General features: G+C 40.8%; 1 protein-coding gene across 2 annotated transcripts in view; it reads right to left on the bottom strand.

Moving 5' to 3' along the window:
- Nucleotides 1-19,727, bottom strand: part of foxp4 (forkhead box P4) — a 110,432-nt gene that overhangs the window by 52,983 nt on the left and 37,722 nt on the right. For both annotated transcript variants that reach the window (XM_023353493.1, XM_023353494.1), the window contains exon 2: nt 16,556-16,735. In XM_023353493.1, coding sequence (XP_023209261.1) covers nt 16,556-16,726 — 171 coding nt within the window. In that variant the 5' untranslated portion in view covers nt 16,727-16,735. The remainder of the gene's footprint in view (nt 1-16,555; nt 16,736-19,727) is intronic.

Genomic DNA, 19,727 nt, shown 5'->3' with positions numbered 1-19,727 from the left:
TATAATCAGTGTTAAACTGAATTATCAATAGTTGAATCATACCCTAAATTTTAATATTTAACAGTAAAAGAAAAAGAAATACTGGGTTGGTGAATACATCTATAATCTCATGAGAGCACACACACACACACACACACACACACACGCACACACACCCCTGCACACAGATAAAAAAAAAACACCAGCAAAGACATCCACTCATGTCTACTTTGTCAAGAAGCACTTCTCTACTTTGACCCCTCTCTTTCATTTCTACTCTTCATATTCACTCCTTGGCTTTTTCTCCATAGAACCTCCACCCACCCACACACAGCAACACACACACTCACTCTCACACCAGCTCCTTCAAGACTCCCCCCTAAACTCCCCTTTCCCCTTGTGGCATTCTTGGGGGCGCACTGCACCTTTAAAGAAAATATGAGGGAGGCCTAAGAGGGAGGCCCAACAACAGAGTCTTTGTGCTGCCGTGATGCACACATACACACACCCGCACACACGCATGCACCCATCAGCGGTGTGAGACAGGTTTTATTAGAGTGAGAGAGGGAGGGAAGGAGGAGGAGGAAGGGGAAGGAGGGGTGAGGAGGTCACCGCTCAGCTTGGAGGCCTGAGAGCACAGTGTGAGCGCGCCGGTGAGTGTGAGTGTTTCGGTGCGGTGTGTGAGTTCTTCTGACTTGTCATCGCGCCCCTCTGTAAATCATCGCCTCTGACACAGCCTTTAATAACAGTGCATTTTTTAATTCAGCAGGGTCAAACATGCACATACATCCATGTCCACACACACACACACATGCACCCCCACACGCACCCTCAGTTATGGCTACTTTCTCTTCTTAGCGGGATTCTGAAAAAAGGCTGACGACTTTGTTTCTTTGAAAAGAGAGAAGGTTGGTGGGCAGGTTTGAAAATCTACTAAAAATAACATGGCAGGAATTTTTGCTTCACTAAACCTGTGCGACGATTTCGCAGCTTAGGTGTCAGCGTGCCTTTGCAAGAATGTATCTGTGAAAGAAATCTCAACTTGCTCTGTTGAATATGACTCAGATTTGTTATTATAAGGTGAATCTCAAATAAGAACAAAAAAGGGAAACAGGCCTCCTTAGTTTGAGCATGTGTGAGTGTACCTGGCTCAGGTTGCCAAAGCAAACAGGTCTCCCTGTGTGTGATGAATCTGGCCTGTAATCCACCCAGTGTGTTCGGGTGACACAGTGCAAGAGAACGCAGAAATAAGCAAAGCGATCCAAACAGGAGACCGTGGAAGGGGCAGACAGAGAGAGAAAGAGACAGGTGGGTACCATATGTTGGAGTAATCCGTCAGCACTGACTGAGGTCCATTGTTGACGGGCGAAACGAAACAAACCCGTCTCCCCCCTTTTACCCTCTTCTCCTCAACCCACCCCCCCTAGATAAACAGCCCTCAGGGCAGACAGTGGGCTGTCCTTGAGGGAGAAGGAGGAAGATGAGGGGAGGGAGCTGGGAAGGCCATGGGGGGAGGCAGGTGGTATCAGATTTCTCTGCTTTTAGGTTAAGAAGCAGGGGAAAAAACACAAGCATGTGAGAGGATGAGAGAGGAGCTCATTGTTTCATCTGTCCACCAAGGAGAAAAACCAGACTCCGAGGCCACAGATCTCCGCAACGCCAAACAGATATCCCCTGGCAGATAGACAACAGTTTAGTCTGGTGCAAGCTAAACAGTGAAGGAAGGAAGGCTGGCTTGTAGAGCTGCTCTCCTCTGTTCCTCCCTGTGCTTTCTTCAACGGCAGAGAGCGACAGATAGAAAGTGCTAAACAGACTCAGGGGGAAGATGCAGCGAAGAGCTCGTCACACCCAGCTGCTTCTCTACAGGTCTGCGTGCTTTTTGATTTTGGATCAGTGGGAGAGACTGGGTTCAAAGAGCAGCAGTGGATCTTCTTTTTCTCCCTATATCCGTCTTCCTATATCTCCGTCCCGAAGTGTTGTCATTGAAGCTGAAAGCCAGGATAAAGCTTTGGCATTGTTGCCATCCCCACAGGTGATCCCAATGAGCTCTTGTATCCATTTGTACTGCTCCTCTTCACTTTGGCACCAAAAAAAAAAACACCTCCAAACTCCACAAACCCCTTTAGCTACTTTAATTTATTTTTTTTATTGTTTTATTCTTTAAAGATCTACAAGTCTTTTTAGTTTAGCTCCAAGACTCCCTTATCTGCGATTGCTTCTTCTTTTTTAGGTTATTGTGATCACAGAGAAGCTAAAATGAGACTGAGATGCAATGCAATCTACAAAGAATGTTAATTTTCTAATGAGATGATCATGCAAATTAAACAACCCTCATAACTCAACTGCTTAAGAAAGGTATTCATACCCACAAATTCTAAGAGTGAGTCGTACTGCTCAAGTTCACCCTTAGCTTTAGAAACGTCCTTGGCCTTCATCAGAATAGATGCAACATTAGGTACATCTGCTCAAATGCTTGTTAAAATACACAGCAAATCACATGGCATACAAGTGGTAAAGTCGTCCTTTTGAAGTCCAAATTGAATAGAATGGGGAAGAAGTGAGACTCAATGGCTTGTTTCTACTGAGTGGCACGGCATGGGTCAGTGTGGTTCCATGGACTCTCGTTGGACACCTAATGTGGTGTCATACTACTGAAATGACAAACATGACACACTGCTGTCTCATGCTTGTTGCAAACAGCTACAGAAAAACACAAGCAAGCAAGATGCCAGTAGCTCCGCCCTAACTGTGCCGGTTTTCTGTGAACCTACAACTGAAGGGGGCCAGGGAGTGGTGCGGTACCGGTCGGATGCATGGGCAGCTCTTACAATGGAAACAGACAAAAAAGCACCCCGAACCACAACTACGTGAACTGTACTGCTCAATGAAAACAAAGCATTAGTGTTTGTGAAAATGACATGATTGTCAGTGCCAGACAGGCTGGTCCTGAATGACTTGTCTTCTCAGGTGGAGGAATACCAGAATTAGCAGTCTCTCAGGTTGACAGAGCAATATTTGAAAAAGAGAAAATGTCAAATGAGAGGCAAAAGTAGTTTAAATAACCACTTGTTATTTAGGAACCGTCAAATAGATGGACCACAGCATTAGAACAGGAGTAGTGGGTGCTATTGCTGTCATACAAGAACAGGCTACATTAACAAAGGTTCACCAATGTTGGAAAAATAAATAGTTCCAATGGTAGGAATACAGCATCAAAACACAGCAACGCAAGGGTTCATCTTAAGGATCAGGCTGCTTGTAGTGTCATAATAATATGGCAGACATTTTCTTGGCACAGTTAACCTGGTCCTAACAAGGTGTACCTAATGATATGGCCAGTGAAGTGAGTGTATTTCACAACTAAATGAAAGAGTCATTGAAGAAACCATTAGAGGTCACAGATTCCTCTGATGTTTAAAAGCATGAAAGATCTTTGGCGGAGTCTGAACAAGGACATACTGTAGCTCTACTTTCTGTGAATGTTCACAACGTTTGGCCAGGATAATACAAGTGGTAAAGATCTCACTAAACTACAACACAATACAGTATGGAACATAATATAAATTAGTATATAAATGAAAGAAAATTATTACATTGATATGTCATTGCTAGTATGACACTGTATGAGAAATCTACAAGTTTGCATCAGCCCTTACAAACAGAATCAAAAAACTTTTACACATTGTGTGAAATTACAAAACTTACAAATAGGGCAGTTGAGGGATTCTTGTACGACTGACCGATAGAATAGACGAAACAACGTGTTTCCAGTTCAGGGGTTGTGTTAACTCAAAAACGTTTTGCTGACTTCTGAACACTTCAATTGGAGAAATGTTCCCTGTTTTCAAAATTTTGGCTCAAGTAGTGACTGCAATTCCAGCTGGTAGATTAACAGGAGAGCACGAATTTAACCTCCAGATCAACAACCAAATAGTTATGAGAAGTCATCTGTCTGAGCCAAAGGTCCAAAACCTCATGACATTAGCTTCTGCAGCAATTTGCCTTGAGACATTTGCCTTTCGCAATTCAGGTCCATTTGAGCCAGGAGGAAATGCCTTCTTCCAGATACAGTAGCTGAATGGTTTTATCATTTAAGTGCAATTGTTTAATCTCATTGTTTATAAATAGCTACTGGAGAAAGCCAGTGGTTTTTGTCACTGCAGAGAGAAAAGCTGGATGTGTGATGGCACAATGTGGGATTCCTGTTCAGCTTGTTTGGAATATTAACTAACCAAATGAAAAATGAAATGCAATTGAAGATGTGATTATTGTCATTTTAAAAATTGATGGGTTAAAATAGATAATGACTGGATGTTTTTGACCACATCAGTCAAAACGACAAACAACAAAAAAAAAGTGCCTCATTGCCAGCCACCACAGAAAAAAAATAGATCTACTTTGTTTGAGTCCATCTATGCACCTGTTTTGTCTCTGCACCTCTTCATATAATGTATAGCTCACAATAAATTTCTCAACATTTTTTTTCTCTGTATTTCTCGTGCCCCAACCACTCCCCACTCATCTCTAAAAATCTGTTGCCCATACCCTCATTCGTCACAGTAAATTCACAGAGCAGATATGGCTTCGACAGACGCCTAAAATAGATTGTACAGGCTTACAAATGGAAGCCAAGTCTAGTGAATGCAGCTGTTGGCCTTATGAAGAGAACCTCTCTTTCCTTTATTGGTCCCAAAAGGATTCCTACGGATAATCTCTAACGGTGGCTAATGTCTAGCTAGCGGTAAAGGGATAGACGTTGCAAATGCATGTGAAACGATAATAGTTTGGAGGCCTTAAAACTATTTTAATCATCCGATATAATTTTTGCACCAACACTAAAAGCAATGTGAAAGATTTAAAGTCTCGTATTTCTTAGAATACTGTCGGGTTCATTTACATAAACAGCAGATTTCCTTCCAGAAACATTGCCACGGCTAATTAAATTTTGTTTATAGCTCTCACTACAAGAACTACTGATACATTTGCAGTGTTTTTCATTCAGTCATGAAAGAATTTGTTTAAAGTTGATTCAACAGCCAGAGAATGGAATAAAGGGAATGGCATATACATTTACAAAAGATCAAGAGTTTCCAAGACGTAGGGGAAACAGGGCAACTTATACCAAATCCTTTCTAAAGCCTGTCAATTTCATGGTGGGCTACAAATAAACTATTCTCTGCCATAACTTTACCACTTTAGTTTAAACTCTTCCTCCTGCATGCCCTCTCTTCTTCTTGTTCTAATCAGGTCTTTTCGGCTTTCCCTAAACCAGCTGTCCTGTCATTTGTTTTCACCCATAGGAACCAGTTGTCCACCAAAATAACTGACCTTAAGACGCACTAAATGCCTCAATCTATCTAGGACGCCACAGTCTTGGATACCTTGGAAACCCTTCACCAGCAGCAATCCTTTTCAGCTATTTAATGTAATGTTTCCGCAATATAAAGGCATCGTTTGAGACACTGAGGTTTTAAAGCGCTGCAGCAAACTTCTCTGGGCCCAGACTGACCATTAAAGAGAGGAAAGAACGCCTTCAAGAGCCAATCCAATAAAAACTCACAAAACTCCAAAAGAACTTCAAAATATGCTGTAATGTTTGAAAACCCTGGCTGGTTTTGAATTTTTTTTTTTTTTTTTATGCATAAGGTTTTTTTTCACTAAATGGGACCTGCTCTAAGCTCCAGGGATGGTGCCATTTTCCAGATGGTTCTCAGCTCAGAACAGTTTAGTGAAATTTGAAAACCCCACCTCCTACCTCCCGACACTCATCTAACGTTTCTATTGATTCACAGGGGTATATGCAAAGTCGTAAAAACGAGCTGACTGAATGCTCTGGACTGCTTTATGTCATGACACAATTCATCATCATCATACACACACATGGAAAAAAATCCGCAGCCTTCTAAAGAGATGCTTACAGCTTGTTTTTCTGACAAGTAAAGGCGGAAAAGGAATCAAGAAATGTACAATTAAAGGTAATGATGAGGTGAGCATGGTTAGAAATAGAGAGGAAATCCCTAACTCCCTCTTTACTGTAGGCCTCATCTCAGTCCAGGCGGCTAATTGATGGCAAATAGCTCTACAGCAGTTCCCCTACACACACACACACACACGCACGCACACGTCATACGTTATACACACATATGCAGTTTCCCTGCGGTTTTCAACACAGCTCGTTTGGCAGGAGAGGAAGGTCTTACTCCAGACAGACCAAGCCCAAAGAGGAAAACACACACACACACACACACACACAGACAGACGGACACGGTGTAATATTTAGCATCATTTCATGTACTGTAGGACAGTTAAGTAGCTTGACAAGACTCTTTTCAGGTGTTAGATCTTGTTTGGGTGACCTCCAGAATTTAAGCTTTTGCTTCTGCTCGACCCGAGCGACGTGCAAGTGGATACTTTTTGTAGGGCCAGTTTGTGATGAGGACGGCACTAGCCTGGCAACCAGGCCTCACATATGGAAACTGTTTAACTCTTATTATTAATAACCCACCAAAAAAAGAAAAAAGGGGGAAAAAGCCAACTAATAACACATGCAAGACACTGCCAAGACTTTGGCTCGGAGACAGAAGGAAAACACATACATACACAAACAGAGACTGTCTGCAATGTGCACATGCACATGAAGACAAATGTGGACACCCAGACACCTATTGGCTGAACAGGAAGAAAAAAAGAAAGCTAAGTGATCGGCTTTTAAATGTATTACCCTGGCTGCCCGCTTCAATGCAAATAAAACTCTTTCATGTTTCTTGGTTCAGAGAGTTTCTACACCTGGTTGTGGCTGAGGGGGGGTGGAGATAGACACACCCTCACACCCAGAACTTACCGCCCACACACATGCACACCCGCACACAAACACCGGAAATGGGCAGGCACAACAAAGCCTGGTTGCTGTACAAGTTTAAACTTCTAAAAGTGCACAATTTTCAACTTCCCCAAATAAGAAACAGGGGTGGAGTATAAACAAGGGAAAGGGGAAGTGTGTGCTGGACTATATGATTTTGTAAGAGACTGTGTTCATCCAGATGTAAAGAGAAACTTCTGTTTGAAAATAGGAAAAATCTGATGTGACTTTCTTTCCTTTTTTTCAAATTTGTCTAGCTGAATTGGATTAAGTTTCATTTTGTTGACTGCCAGACAGTAGAAGTACATGACTGTTCTGCTCATAATAACTACACTTTTTATTAGAAACAAGATGTAATTTACCACAATACTAAACACATCTTGTGGTAAGTGTAATTTTCTTTCATCACAATTTGTTCTCATTAATTTAAATTGAAGTAAATAATGAATGATGTTTTCATCAAATAGTTTTCTACCTCAGCCTGTTTGTATTTTTAAACATCACTTATAAATAAATACAACAAACAAAACTAATTTTTATTCATATTATTGTTATGAACAGTAAATACAAATGGAGTTTCACTGAACTCTAGTTTATTCTGGTTTGTTTTTTTTAGCTTTTAATGTTTTTGTAAATCTTAACCAACAGGAAAGCATATTACACCTTTTCTACCAGATGAAGAAAAAGGCCCCCATGCTCTTGTCCTGAGCTCAAGAAGAAGGCAAACAAGAGAAAGAGAAGAGCTACATTCCTCTCCTCCTCCCTGTTGACTCTAATCTCTCCTTTAAAATGGCTCGCACAAAGGGCCAGCAGAGACTAGCTAATTAGCAACACTTTAGGCCTCTGCAGCTTTTGTAGGTTTGGTGTGTAAATGTGTGAGTTCATTGTGTGCATCCTGGGCTCTCAACTGTTTCCAGGGTAACTGCTTGCTTCGTGGCCTCAGAGGCGTCGCACTTTTTGTCTTTTAGGATTTCTCCTGTTCCCCTCGTTGCGTCCATATCTTTCTGTGAGTCTGGAGTTAGGAAACAAAGAGTGTGAGGCTTAAGAAAAAAAAAAGGAGAGATCACTGCTTCAGTCAGGTTTTAGAGATTATCATTGCACCTAAACAGCATTAGTGAAACTCACTATAGATGTTTTTGTTGCCTCAGATGATGAATGGACTTTCTTTTAGTATTATTGTAGAATTCTTGTCCTGCAAGATCTCGGTGCTGCATTTGATAAAGTTGAAGGCAATAATCTTACAGAGGCTTGAGCATGGTCTAGGGATTAAGACAACGGCACTAAGTTTAGATTATAATCGGTGGAAATATACCTGTTTCTCGATGTCAATAAATTTTTCTCACTCCTTTTAGTTAATTATGGAGTGCCACAGGGTCCAGGGCTTGGGCCAGTACTTTTTATCATATATAATGCTTTATCTTGGTAAAACTGTCACATAACCAGTGATATGTTTCTATTGTTTATTGTTCATTTATGGTTAATGATGCTCCAATATTATAATAAATCAAGCCTGATGAATTCTGTCATTTTGTTCTCAGTCTCGTGTTGTCCGCCCCATCTTTTCACAACCCAAATTTAACAATTTCTTGTACCTGAGAGATGCAGAAAAATTAATGAAGATTACTAGATATTTCATCCTGTTAAAATTAAGTCCTTCCTCCTCACTGTCACCACACACTTTCTCTCAATACTTTAAAGTCAATGATTTTATTCAATCAATGTCTTTTGTTTTACCAACTGGGATAATCTAATTGAGAGAATTCATAGTATTATATTTAATGTTGAATTGGAAACATGTCACCTGTGAACATGTCAATTAAAAGCAGTTACAACTGCTGGTTCTAGAGGAAAGCAGTAGAAATTGCGCTGTACCTCCTGCCTCATTCTCAAACATCTGAGAGCCAAATGTCAACAACTGAACTTTTTAAACTCTGAATACAGAAACCACTCATCAGGAGAGTCCATCTTGGATCATGAATAAGTATCTGTGTGTGTAGCATTCATCATCTCAACATCCTAACCAGGCCTACAGTGAAACTGTTTTCACACATTCCCATGGTAACCAAACCAAACCTAACACTTCAGGTGCCCAGGTGTGTGTACGTAATCCAGTCTCCACAGCAGACACTGGACAAACATGCACAGGTGGACATACACAAAGCTCCTTCCTCTGCTGCCATCTGTCTGTGTTTGTGCTTGAGCCTCTTTGACTAGCAGGAGGCTACCAACCATGACTGTATCCATGCTAGCTGATCTGATCCAGTGGACCATTTCCTCCGTCTGCAGCCCAGTACCTCTACAGCATTCTTTCCTTAGAGCACTTCATAAACCGATAAACCTAATTATCAAGTACTTCAATTCAAGTAAACACAAAAACTACGTCAAGTCAGCTGCATTTTCAGAATTGTGTCAAACTATAACTGGCCATTCTTTTGCAAAACAAAACAGTTTTGATTATAGCGCAAAGAAACACAAAAGCCAAATACATGAAAGGACACCAATAGCGTGAACAAAAATCTGCTCTCCAACTCTCAGCTGTCATTCAGTGGGGTGGTTGGAAAAAGCAGTAAAAATGTTTTACGGGTGCTCATAAATCCGATATCTCAGCATCACAGAATTAGGTCTCAATGTGCGAAAAAAGAAGAAAAAGGTCACTGAACGAGAAATATGGGTAAGATGGAACCATGTGAAAGTCATTAAACAGATTTTTTTTTTTTGTGGTGTTTGTGGTGCGGAGTTGTGTGCATGTTTACACTGCTAAAGGGCAAACAACTTTAAAAGTCATTAGGCAGAAAACAACTAAATCTGTAATAGTTTATTTTAATTATCATTCTACTCTTTGGTTTTATATACATTTAGAAATTGTCAGGGGAAAAACAAAGCAAGCAAAGCAAACAAACAAAACTAAAACTAGCGCTGCTGGACTCTTTCCGGAAGTTGACCTTCTATATGTGTCTTTGTATCTCTGTGGTCAGAGTAGTGGGTGTTCTGCGATGCTAGGCAACCTCAACTGCCCTCCTCTTTCTCAGCACGACCTCCTGTGACCTGTGCACTATGCTGACCCGACACATACAGAGGAAAAACGGGCCCAGACAGAAAGGAAAGCTTTTAGGAGGTGACAGGACTCAGAAAGGAGGCCCAGCACTGATTTACTAGTCAGCACAAGTGACAGAGGGACAAGCGGGCGGACACATGCAAAGATGAAGTTGACACAGACCATCAGATATTAGTAGAGTTAGAAACTCATATCACAGGTCCAAACAAAATGGACTTCAGATCATGTTGTTTTATATTTTCATTTATTCCTTTCTATACTCATTTCATAAACGTAAACAATGTAGCTTAACCATTTCTTTATGGTTACAGATCTTTATAAATTGTAGAAGCAAATTGTCCTGAAATTCCTGAAATTTCACATACAGCTTAAGTCAATAAAGTTTTTTATTATTTAAATCAATTTTAAGTGTATGTTTTACTGTCTGTGTGGCCAATTACGTTCTGAAAATAAGATGTTATTACCTAAATAAATGAAGGTCATCATACTACTAAGAAAAAAAAATTGCTTGATTATTTCTAATGTGTTTTCATGCTGATTTTGACTGTTTTTCTAACCACTGTAGAGCAGTTTCAGTAAATTGTACTTGAATAAAAATAGACATTGATGAATTTATTGACAGGTGTGGAACATAACCTCTTACACAGATGAGTTAAATGTAAAGTCTTATTTGTTAAATCGAACTCAAACATCTTTCTTTATTAGTTTTGATTCCCCTTCCTTCCAAAACACTCCTTCACCTTCCTGTCCTTTGCCCCCGTGACCTGAAAGTGAACTCTGTGCCGAGCTGGAGGTCAGACAAGATATAACCATTCCAGCCAATGACCAAAATTCACTTCCCATAATTTACCCGAGTTAAAGAATCACACACACGCCCCCAACATGTCCCCACCTCCATCCATACAGGCACCAATTATTGAGTCTGGCCAATCTAACAGGAAGCCATACGTTATCTGAATCATGCAGCATCCCTCAAAATCTGTTAGTGCACACGCACACACACCCCTACGCACAGCAGTCCGGTCCCACAAATCTGTCCGCAAAGCTCTACAAATGTGCGCACACAGGGAGAGCAGCTATCTTTCATCAGTGTTTGTGTATATCTGAGATCTGTATCGGTTCCTCCTGATCTCCAGTCATCACTGCGGCTCCTTAATTACACCCTTCATTAACCCACATCAGCTCTCTGCATGTGTGTAACAGCCAGCCTGCGTGTGTGCGTGTTTCTGTACGGAGAAACAAAGGTTCCTGGTATTTGTGTGGACTCATGAAAGAAGCAGCAAGGAATGAGAGAAAAAAAACTAGAACATGACAAATGGGAGTGGGTATCGAAGCTCCAAACCAATTTCTAAAACTGCCTTTTTCACAACCAATGTTCCTTTTAAGCCCCTGGGGGAAAGGGATACCATTGCTACAGTCTCCCTCTCACTTTCTATTTAGATGGGAAAGGAGAGAAAAAGACTCTTTGGCTGGTTTAGTCCGCCAAAGACTGGCACTCCAGAGAGAAAATGGGCAACATCACTTGTCTCTTCTCTGATAACCCCCCGCCACCCTACCCCACACCGCCTGCCCCCAGCACCTTTTTCCCCCCCCTCAACACCAATGGCCACAATTGAAACTGCTTTATTAAAGACAGCCATTAATTGATGATGAGGGAAAACATGGAGACAGAGGGAAGTGGCAACGTTTAGTCTCCGAAAGGAGGGGATAGGTATGAGAAACTTAAACACACAAGGAGAATTGAAGACACCTGGTTCTTGTCAGAGCACCCTTCGCCCAGCCACACACACATACACACACACGCGTTGAGGTCTGTTAGGATTTATCCTGCTTACATTTCTCCTCTGCTATGCATCATTTCACGTCCACACCCGGCACCTCAACAAAGTGCCCTGCGCTCTCTGCTGCTGCACTCTCACTTTTCCACTTCTTCCTCTTCTACTACTACTACTACTCTGCTCATTGTCTTCCCAGCCTCACGCCCACCACCCCCACCCCCTTACACACACTCCTCGATGATGGGGAAAACCTACTCATACCCCCCCTCTCTCTTTTTGCTTTCTTCCATCTCTCTGTCTTCCTCCTTTTCTGCTCAGTTCGTTCTGGGGAGGCAGACAGGCCACATTCCACAGGGAGGCCCAGGCGCCCTTTTCTGACACGTCTCAGCTTTACACCCCTCCCTCATCCCTCTGTTTCTTCTTTCCAGCCCACAAATGCCCCCCGATCCCCATGCTGCCTCTTCACTTGTCCTTTTACCTTCATTTTCTCTGAATCAGGGCTCACGCCAAGTCAGACTGGATAAAAAAATCTGTAAGCATGAATTTTAAAGTCTTGATAACAACTTTCAATTATGATTTAAAGTCCAGCCCATTCTAAGACATATTCTGGTCTAAAACCATTCCAGTGTAGCTCTGTATATGTGGTTGAGGTTGCCATCCTGCTGAAAAGTGAACTTCTACCTCAGTATCTATTTTTTTGCAGCTCCAAACAGGATGTCACCATAGCATGATGCTGCCACATCTATCTATCTATCTATCTATCTATCTATCTATCTATCTATCTATCTATCTATCTATCTATCTATCTATCTATCTATCTATCTATGCTGGCTGTGATTTCTGTCAGGTTCCCAAGGGCCCTGAGGTAAAGACAGTTTTATGTTCTGACAACACGGAACTGTCTACAGTTCTGTGTGTCGGTGTGCACACTAAAAAACAAGCGTTGGTGCGTCTTTTCCGCTCCAGTGCCCACCGGCATGGTGTTTAAGCACAGTGGTTTCCACTGCACCTTCAGGAGAAAGACTTAAGCGTGGTGAAGAAAAGAAGAGACAGAAATATAAAATATTTCGTCTATACATAAAGCAAAAAGAGGAAGTTCTCCATGTATTTTTTGTTTAGTATTTTTTAAAAATTAGATATAGATTAGAGATAATTTTTTGGTTTGTAATCGTTTCATGTTAAACCTCTTCCATGGAAACCGAATTTTTTTTTTCCTATTTAAATGTCAAACATAAGACGTAATTTTTATTTATTTATTTTTATTGCAGTCTTCACAATTAAATTGCAAGTGGACAAGAATGAAGCAGTAAGAATCGGTTTTTCATTTCAAGACGCTTATTTTCGTTACACAGACCTTAAGCCTCTTGCGTTGATTGATCCCTTTTGGTAAAACATAAAACGGGTTTTATAAAGTCCCGTCATATCATAAATTTGTTCTGTCTTAAAACAGACACAGATTTTGTCATCTCTTAATACGGTTTCAGTGGTTTAGTGTTTACATTTAAATTGAAAGTTTGACTTATTTGATAGTCATCCAAAGAAGAAAATGAAAGATTAATTAAAAAGTCAGCTGGTTGTTCTCCAGAGCAATCCCATCTGTGCTCTTAACTTGCAGGGAGGAAGACAGTTTGACAGGGACACCTGTAATAGCCTTGTAGAAATAAAATAGCACAGACAGGCAATTCCAATGATTATACCATGATCATAGAAAACCCATCCAACACTAAGAATGAATGTACATAGATATGAAAAAGTGGTCAAATATGTTGTAAAAGCTCACCACAGGAACCCTTAAGATGGGCTGGTGCAAATAGAAATGAGGATCTATGGCAACCAACTGTGTGTGGATGTAACATTTCGTGAACTGAACGCTGGAATCTGGAGGAAAGGTTGTGCTTGTCTTTTGTGGTTTACAGAAAATAGAAGGAAAAATAAGTAAAGTTAGAGAGGGGAAGAGAAAAAGATGGAAAGTGAGAGGGAGCGATGTTCGTGGTCGGTAACCAGCTCAAAAGAGGAAATACCAGGTGCACACACACACACACACACGCCCACACGCAAACACACACAGGTGCAAAAACACAGAGACCGTAGACGAGCATAAAGACCTGCTTTGTATCAACTAAATGTTTGGTGTTAATCTGTGTGCATTTGTGCATATGTGTGTGTTCTGGAGCTTGCTGAGAAAGCAGGGTGAGGATGCAGTCACGGGGAGAAAGAGGAGGGAGGAGAGGGACGAGAGTGAAGGGCTTCAAGTGTTCTTCACTCACCTAACGCTCCACCATAATAATTAGAGGGAGTAATTTTAGCTTGGAGGAAACCATATTTTTTTCTCTTCTCTGAGTTTTCTTAACCAAAGACAAAGCAGACGGGTTTTAACGAGCCCAGAACTCACACTGGCTCTTTGTAACAAGCAGATACTAAAGTCTAACAAAATATCCGAATAAACTATCATTTTATGCAGTACTGGAACTTGTTCGGCACATGCTAATGTTTTTTGATCAAGAAATGGTGGAATCGTTTAAGTCCGTTTTTAGAGTTCAAAAAGATGACTTTATATGTGGCTCTTGTTGCTTTGTGTGCTAAACAGTTTTGCCATCACAATTGTAGCGGCAAATCTTTTGACATTTCTTTAACATTTGGAGAGATCTACTTTGACTATTCAATGTGCTAATCAGACTAAGTAGGAGAATTTAAAAAAGAGAAATCGTGGTTTTAAAAAAATAGATGAATGAAACTGTTTGCAATGCTATTGTTGATATTACCGCCAACTACAAGCCTGTCAGAGAAACTTCAATGATTTTTAAAATGTTTATTTTCTTATCTCAGTGCACATACTGTACATCTTTAAACATTTTCCATAATGGGTGTCTAAGTCATCTCCTCTGACATATAAACAAGGCATCCCCCTTTCTAGAGTGAATGTAACACTTTTCTTAAATAAATTGTAAGCAAATCCGAAAATATGCTTCATCTTTTGAATGCCACATTGTTAAGCAAATCAACAAGAATGAGCAGGTTTCAATCCACGGTTTGTACAAATGACAAATCTGCATTTCTGTTGATGGCACACTTTGTAAAAGTACCATTTGTGTTGGCGTGTGTTGGCGTGTGTTGGGGTGCGGGCGTGTGTGTGTGTGTGGGATGTGATTTGTGTAATGGCCCAGATCCTTCAGGAAAGCAGTCAGCAGACAGTTATTTGTATTTTAATGAAGGAATCGGAAACATGGAAAAAAAGAGGAAAAAAAATAATGCAAAGTTTGATCCAAGATATTCCGGGAAAAGTTTTGACACAATGGACAGTGTGAGTCTGAGTCGGCACATAAATGTTTGTGCAAGCAAGAGTTGCTCTGACACGCAGGAGAAAAACAGCATTAACTTCTGATGCTTCAAGCTGACGTGTTAAACACAAACAAACACCACTTCATGAATCAGTGGAGGGGGAAAAAATAACAGACAGAGCTTACTCCCACAACTTGTGACACACAAGTTTACACTCCTTGAGCATCAAAGTGTCTTTGGGTCAGGCAGAGATGTTAAGCAAGCTCTTTTCGCTTTTGAGATGTTTCCTTCTGTTTTCATGAAATAATATATCAGCAGGAATCTTGTGTGTTTTTATGGTGGACAGAGTCCCAGTGGAATTAGTCGGCACTTTGTGAGTGGGAGATTATTAAAGCACTGATGAGTGGAAGTTTTTCGCTATTCGCACAGGAAAGACTGACAATGACAAGAGGCTGGCCATCTAAATGTTGTCACATCTGTATCCCAGCCTGGTGTGTAGAAGGCATGGGACAGTTTACGCTATGACAAGGTATTAAAAAGTTATGGTTTTCAAGAACATTGATGAATTTTGCATTTTACTGTTCGTGCGATTTAAAGCCCTTCTAATAAGTGACCAGTGTTTTCTTCAGCTATATTTGAAGTTACAAAGTAGTGCAGTGTTGGTTGTCCCCCACTGTTTTTTAAGTTAAATGATAGGAACCAATCTGCAGTTGTCCCCTAAATTTGAATGTTTTGTGGCATTAGTGGCTCTTATTTTACAGTGAAGGTGGAGGGAAATGTAAGATATGCAGTGATGAACCCAAAACTGCGAGTTAAGGACAGTTGGATCAAGGTCTATAACTTCATCACGTGATCCACCGCTTGAACCAGCTGAACAAAACAACATCCTCTTGTCATGGTTTTTGCTTTTTTGTACATACACAAGCTTCTTTTTTGCTACATCACTGAACACGACAGAGAGCAGGCACCTGTGGACGTGTGCAGTATGATGTACCTACAGTGCTGACGGAAAAAGCCAAATTCCCATAACGTCATCTGAGTTGTCCATGATACATTAACATGTGTGCTAAGTACAGGATGTGTGAAGTAATCTGTAAATAAAGAAATGAGTTGGTTCCAGATTCCTACAAACAGCCATACGTCAAGAGCAGAGCAGCAAAACTAAATTTAACCAGTGATAATTCTGGATTTTTGCTGTATGTTTTGTATGAAAATAAATATATAAAAACATATCCCAGATGTTGTATTATTTTACTCACAGTGGAAGTGATTACTGTTTTACTGTTTCAAATAAAAGCACTTGGATAATATGAGCAATTTTTTATTGTTGTTTTAAATTCTTGTGTAATTGTTGTATGCCAGGATATCATGAAAAAGTACAGTATTTTACTCAATGTTATTACAACAGTAAACAGACGTGCCCATGCCTGTTGTGTACAAATTGTTCTGTACAATTTCCTGTGCATAAACATGTTGCACAAGTTACTGATGTTGTAAAAAAAAAAAGTCTTCCTCTGAACATGGAGTCAAATTCATGCATCTCATATGAACTGAAGCACACACGGGGGCCAACAAGCACACCCCCACACACGCACACACCCCTACCTGTTGCTGCTGCAGGTGCAGTAAGTCGACCGGACTGATCTCCCCATTGGTGTCTCCATTGGACCCACCCTCTCTGCCTCCCCCTCCATCAGATTGGCTGCTTAGGCTGCTGACTCCATTTTGGTTGGACGGTGTTGTTCGAATGGTCTCAGAGGCTGATTCCACCATCATCACTGGCACCTATGTGGAAAGACGTGAAAGGAGGAAGATCAGTCTCAAGTGATCACAACAGGTTCAGTAAAATGCTCACCGGACTAAACAAGCATAACTGGAAGATTGACAAATACACAGCATGGGACTGTGTGTGTTTATCTAATATTTAAAAAGACCTTTGGGGATTAACTTTTCACACACAAGTACATACAAAAAAAACACCTTTAGCAGAAACTTTTTTTGTACTCGTGTGAATGTGGGTCCCGACATTCATGGATTAGGATCAGATGAGCAGCAAATCTAAACTGACAAGGCTCTTAATACTCCACTATACAGTTAAATAACACACACATTTCTCCAATAATCAGATATGGCATGTGTGCGCTGTGTGCAAGCCGGGATCAGGTTGGTCTTTGAGACAGATCTGTTTGATGCACCTTCAGAGGGGCCTCCCTAATTAGAGAGTGTTCCCTGCACAAAAACCTGACAAAACGAGCCGTTCCTGGATGTGTTGTTGTTTTTTTTTTTTGAGAAACAACGCCTTGCAAACACACAGGAGCATTTGCCATCGTTAGGAGCCAAAGCGTGGGAGAGCGGAGACGTACGCACACAGAGCGCACAGACGCACACTCACAGCAAAACAAAACAAACCTTCACACAAGAACGCAGGGCTGTGAGCTCCTAATGACGGCCTCTATCTCGTCTTTCTGCCTCATCCAGTTTTGGAAATTAGCGCACACAAGTGCACACTTTTAAAGGGGGAAAGTTCGGCTGCTTTTATTTCAGCTACCTGGAGTGGGTACACAAAACGCCATCGAGGCATTCTACCCGCCTCCTGTGTTGCGACTGTGTGTGATTTTCAGAGGCGTACAAGCCATGCCTTCTGGGGAAACAATAAAAGCCATTTCATGAGAGGATCTAACTTTTCTTTTCCTCTGAGGCAAGAGCAGGTGAACTTGCATGTGTGTATGTGTGTGTGCATATATTTTTTTTATTTTCTGTGAGACTGACAGCGGGTGCGGGTGTGAGAGATTGCTGGTGGCTTTGTTAATGGAATGCTGCCAGATGCTTGCAGACGGACAGGGACCTGAGCATATTACTGAGTGTGGGATACAAGCATGTGCAGGCAGATGGGCTGGTGGGTGTGCTTGTTAAATGGGCTGCTCTTTCAAAGCACAGAAATACATTTTTCTTGCTGAGGTGGCGTCCTGCTAAGTTGATAGTTGTATTATTTTCCTAAACTTTTCACATTACCTGATGATCTGTTCTGCTGACTGTTGTTATGAGGAGGTTACACAATAATTTGTAATGCATTTTATTTGAAAACACTAGCCAAGCCAATGATTTGAAATTTTTATAATGCATCTCTGACAAAACAAATTTTGCTTTGTGGTTTATATTGAACAAGTCTTGCCCTGAAGATAGTTAAACCACAACTTCTCTATAAAAGAGTTGTTGCTAATAAAAACATTTTCCAATACAAGATACTAAACTTTTAAGCTTTGTTTCTATTGGTTGACTATAATGATGTGGTCAACAGTTATCTATATCCAAGTTTCATCTATTCCACATGTTATTTTGTTTGACTTTATAAACTGAATCTTAAGACACTACACTTGCTGATTAGAGATCCACCTTTGGGAACTACTGATTTAGGCCAAACAAAAAAAAATCTAACAGAAGAAATCTAAAACGAAGTTGTTGAAAATATTTAAACAAAGTCAGAATGGAAGTTTGGATGACCTCCAAGTTTTAGGCAATGAGAAAGTTTCTTAAATCTAATGTATTATGCTGCCAGTGAATTTTGCTCAACTGAACCTAAACCTGACCGTTTCCAATAGTTCAAACCTTCATCCAGTAAAGGCAGCACCACCTGATAAATTACTAATCTAGTGGTGTAGCATAACATTTACAATGAATGCCTCTAATTCTTAATGATTAAACAAGTTGGTGGTGTGCAACGCCCTTTTAGCTGTTTGCTCATTTTAACTGTAACTGCTAATAAAGAAACTTCCCTTGGCTACGTCATTCACAGCAACCCAGCGTATTTGTGCCAGAACCAGCAGAACCAGAGATGGTGTTCTTGAATCATTGTCTCCACAACGTCCTTAAACATCAGCTTGACGATATGCGCCATCACATGGATGCCCCAAAGCCAGCTAACCTTTGCACATGTCTGCTTTTGTGTGACTGTCTCGGTCTGCAGCTTGGAGGCGTAGTAGCTACAACTTTACTTCAGCCACCTGTGACGCCTCAGTCCTTTCATAAAATCCACAGAGATGGCAAAAAAGGTGGCTAGGTTCTGACTTCAAAGTCTTTCACAACATGGTTTTGTAGTAAACACACAACTATGTACTACCTCAACCACCATGAGTTGGTTCACTTGAAATCGTACAATGTGATCCCAGGCAAAGTGAGCATGTAGATCATGTAGCTGAGATTGTGGAATCAAATTGGCATGGCTTACAAATTGTGGCCTCCTCCTGCAAAGGATTTTCCCAAGGCTCAGTGCTGTTTTGCACTCTACACTGTTCAAATGGAATGCTTTAAATCCAAGCAAAGTTATTAAGCGCTATCCTTGGCATGTTATTGTCTTGATCAAATTCTGCTGATCAAAGTACTTGAACACTGGAAGATAATACGCTGCATCTGTTTAGTCTCAACCAGCACACTAAAAAGCAGTTGTTGCTGTCTTTCCCATCTAAAATGTCACACTTGTTTAGCAATCTCATATTAAATCTCCTTGTTCACAGTGACAACAGGTTTAGTACTCCCTCCGGACGTGAACCAGGGGGGTAATTTTGGTGAGGCAATTTCAACCCTCCATTCCAGGTCCCTTCAGTTGATCCAGAGGTGTAATAAATATGTGTAAATTACAAAACAAAACCAATTTCTGAAAGAGGCCTAAGTGTTTTGCAGAAAATGTTGTTGTATTCCCAGTATCAATTCTTCTGATACTGGGAATACAAGTATCAATTCTTCGGGGAATTCAGGACTGAGAAGTGAAGTGTTATTGCGA

This window comes from Xiphophorus maculatus, chromosome 20, assembly GCF_002775205.1.
Source record: "Xiphophorus maculatus strain JP 163 A chromosome 20, X_maculatus-5.0-male, whole genome shotgun sequence".
NCBI lineage: Eukaryota > Metazoa > Chordata > Actinopteri > Cyprinodontiformes > Poeciliidae > Xiphophorus > Xiphophorus maculatus.
Note: the sequence above shows the minus strand (reverse complement) of the source record. Positions and strands in the feature narration are given on the sequence as shown.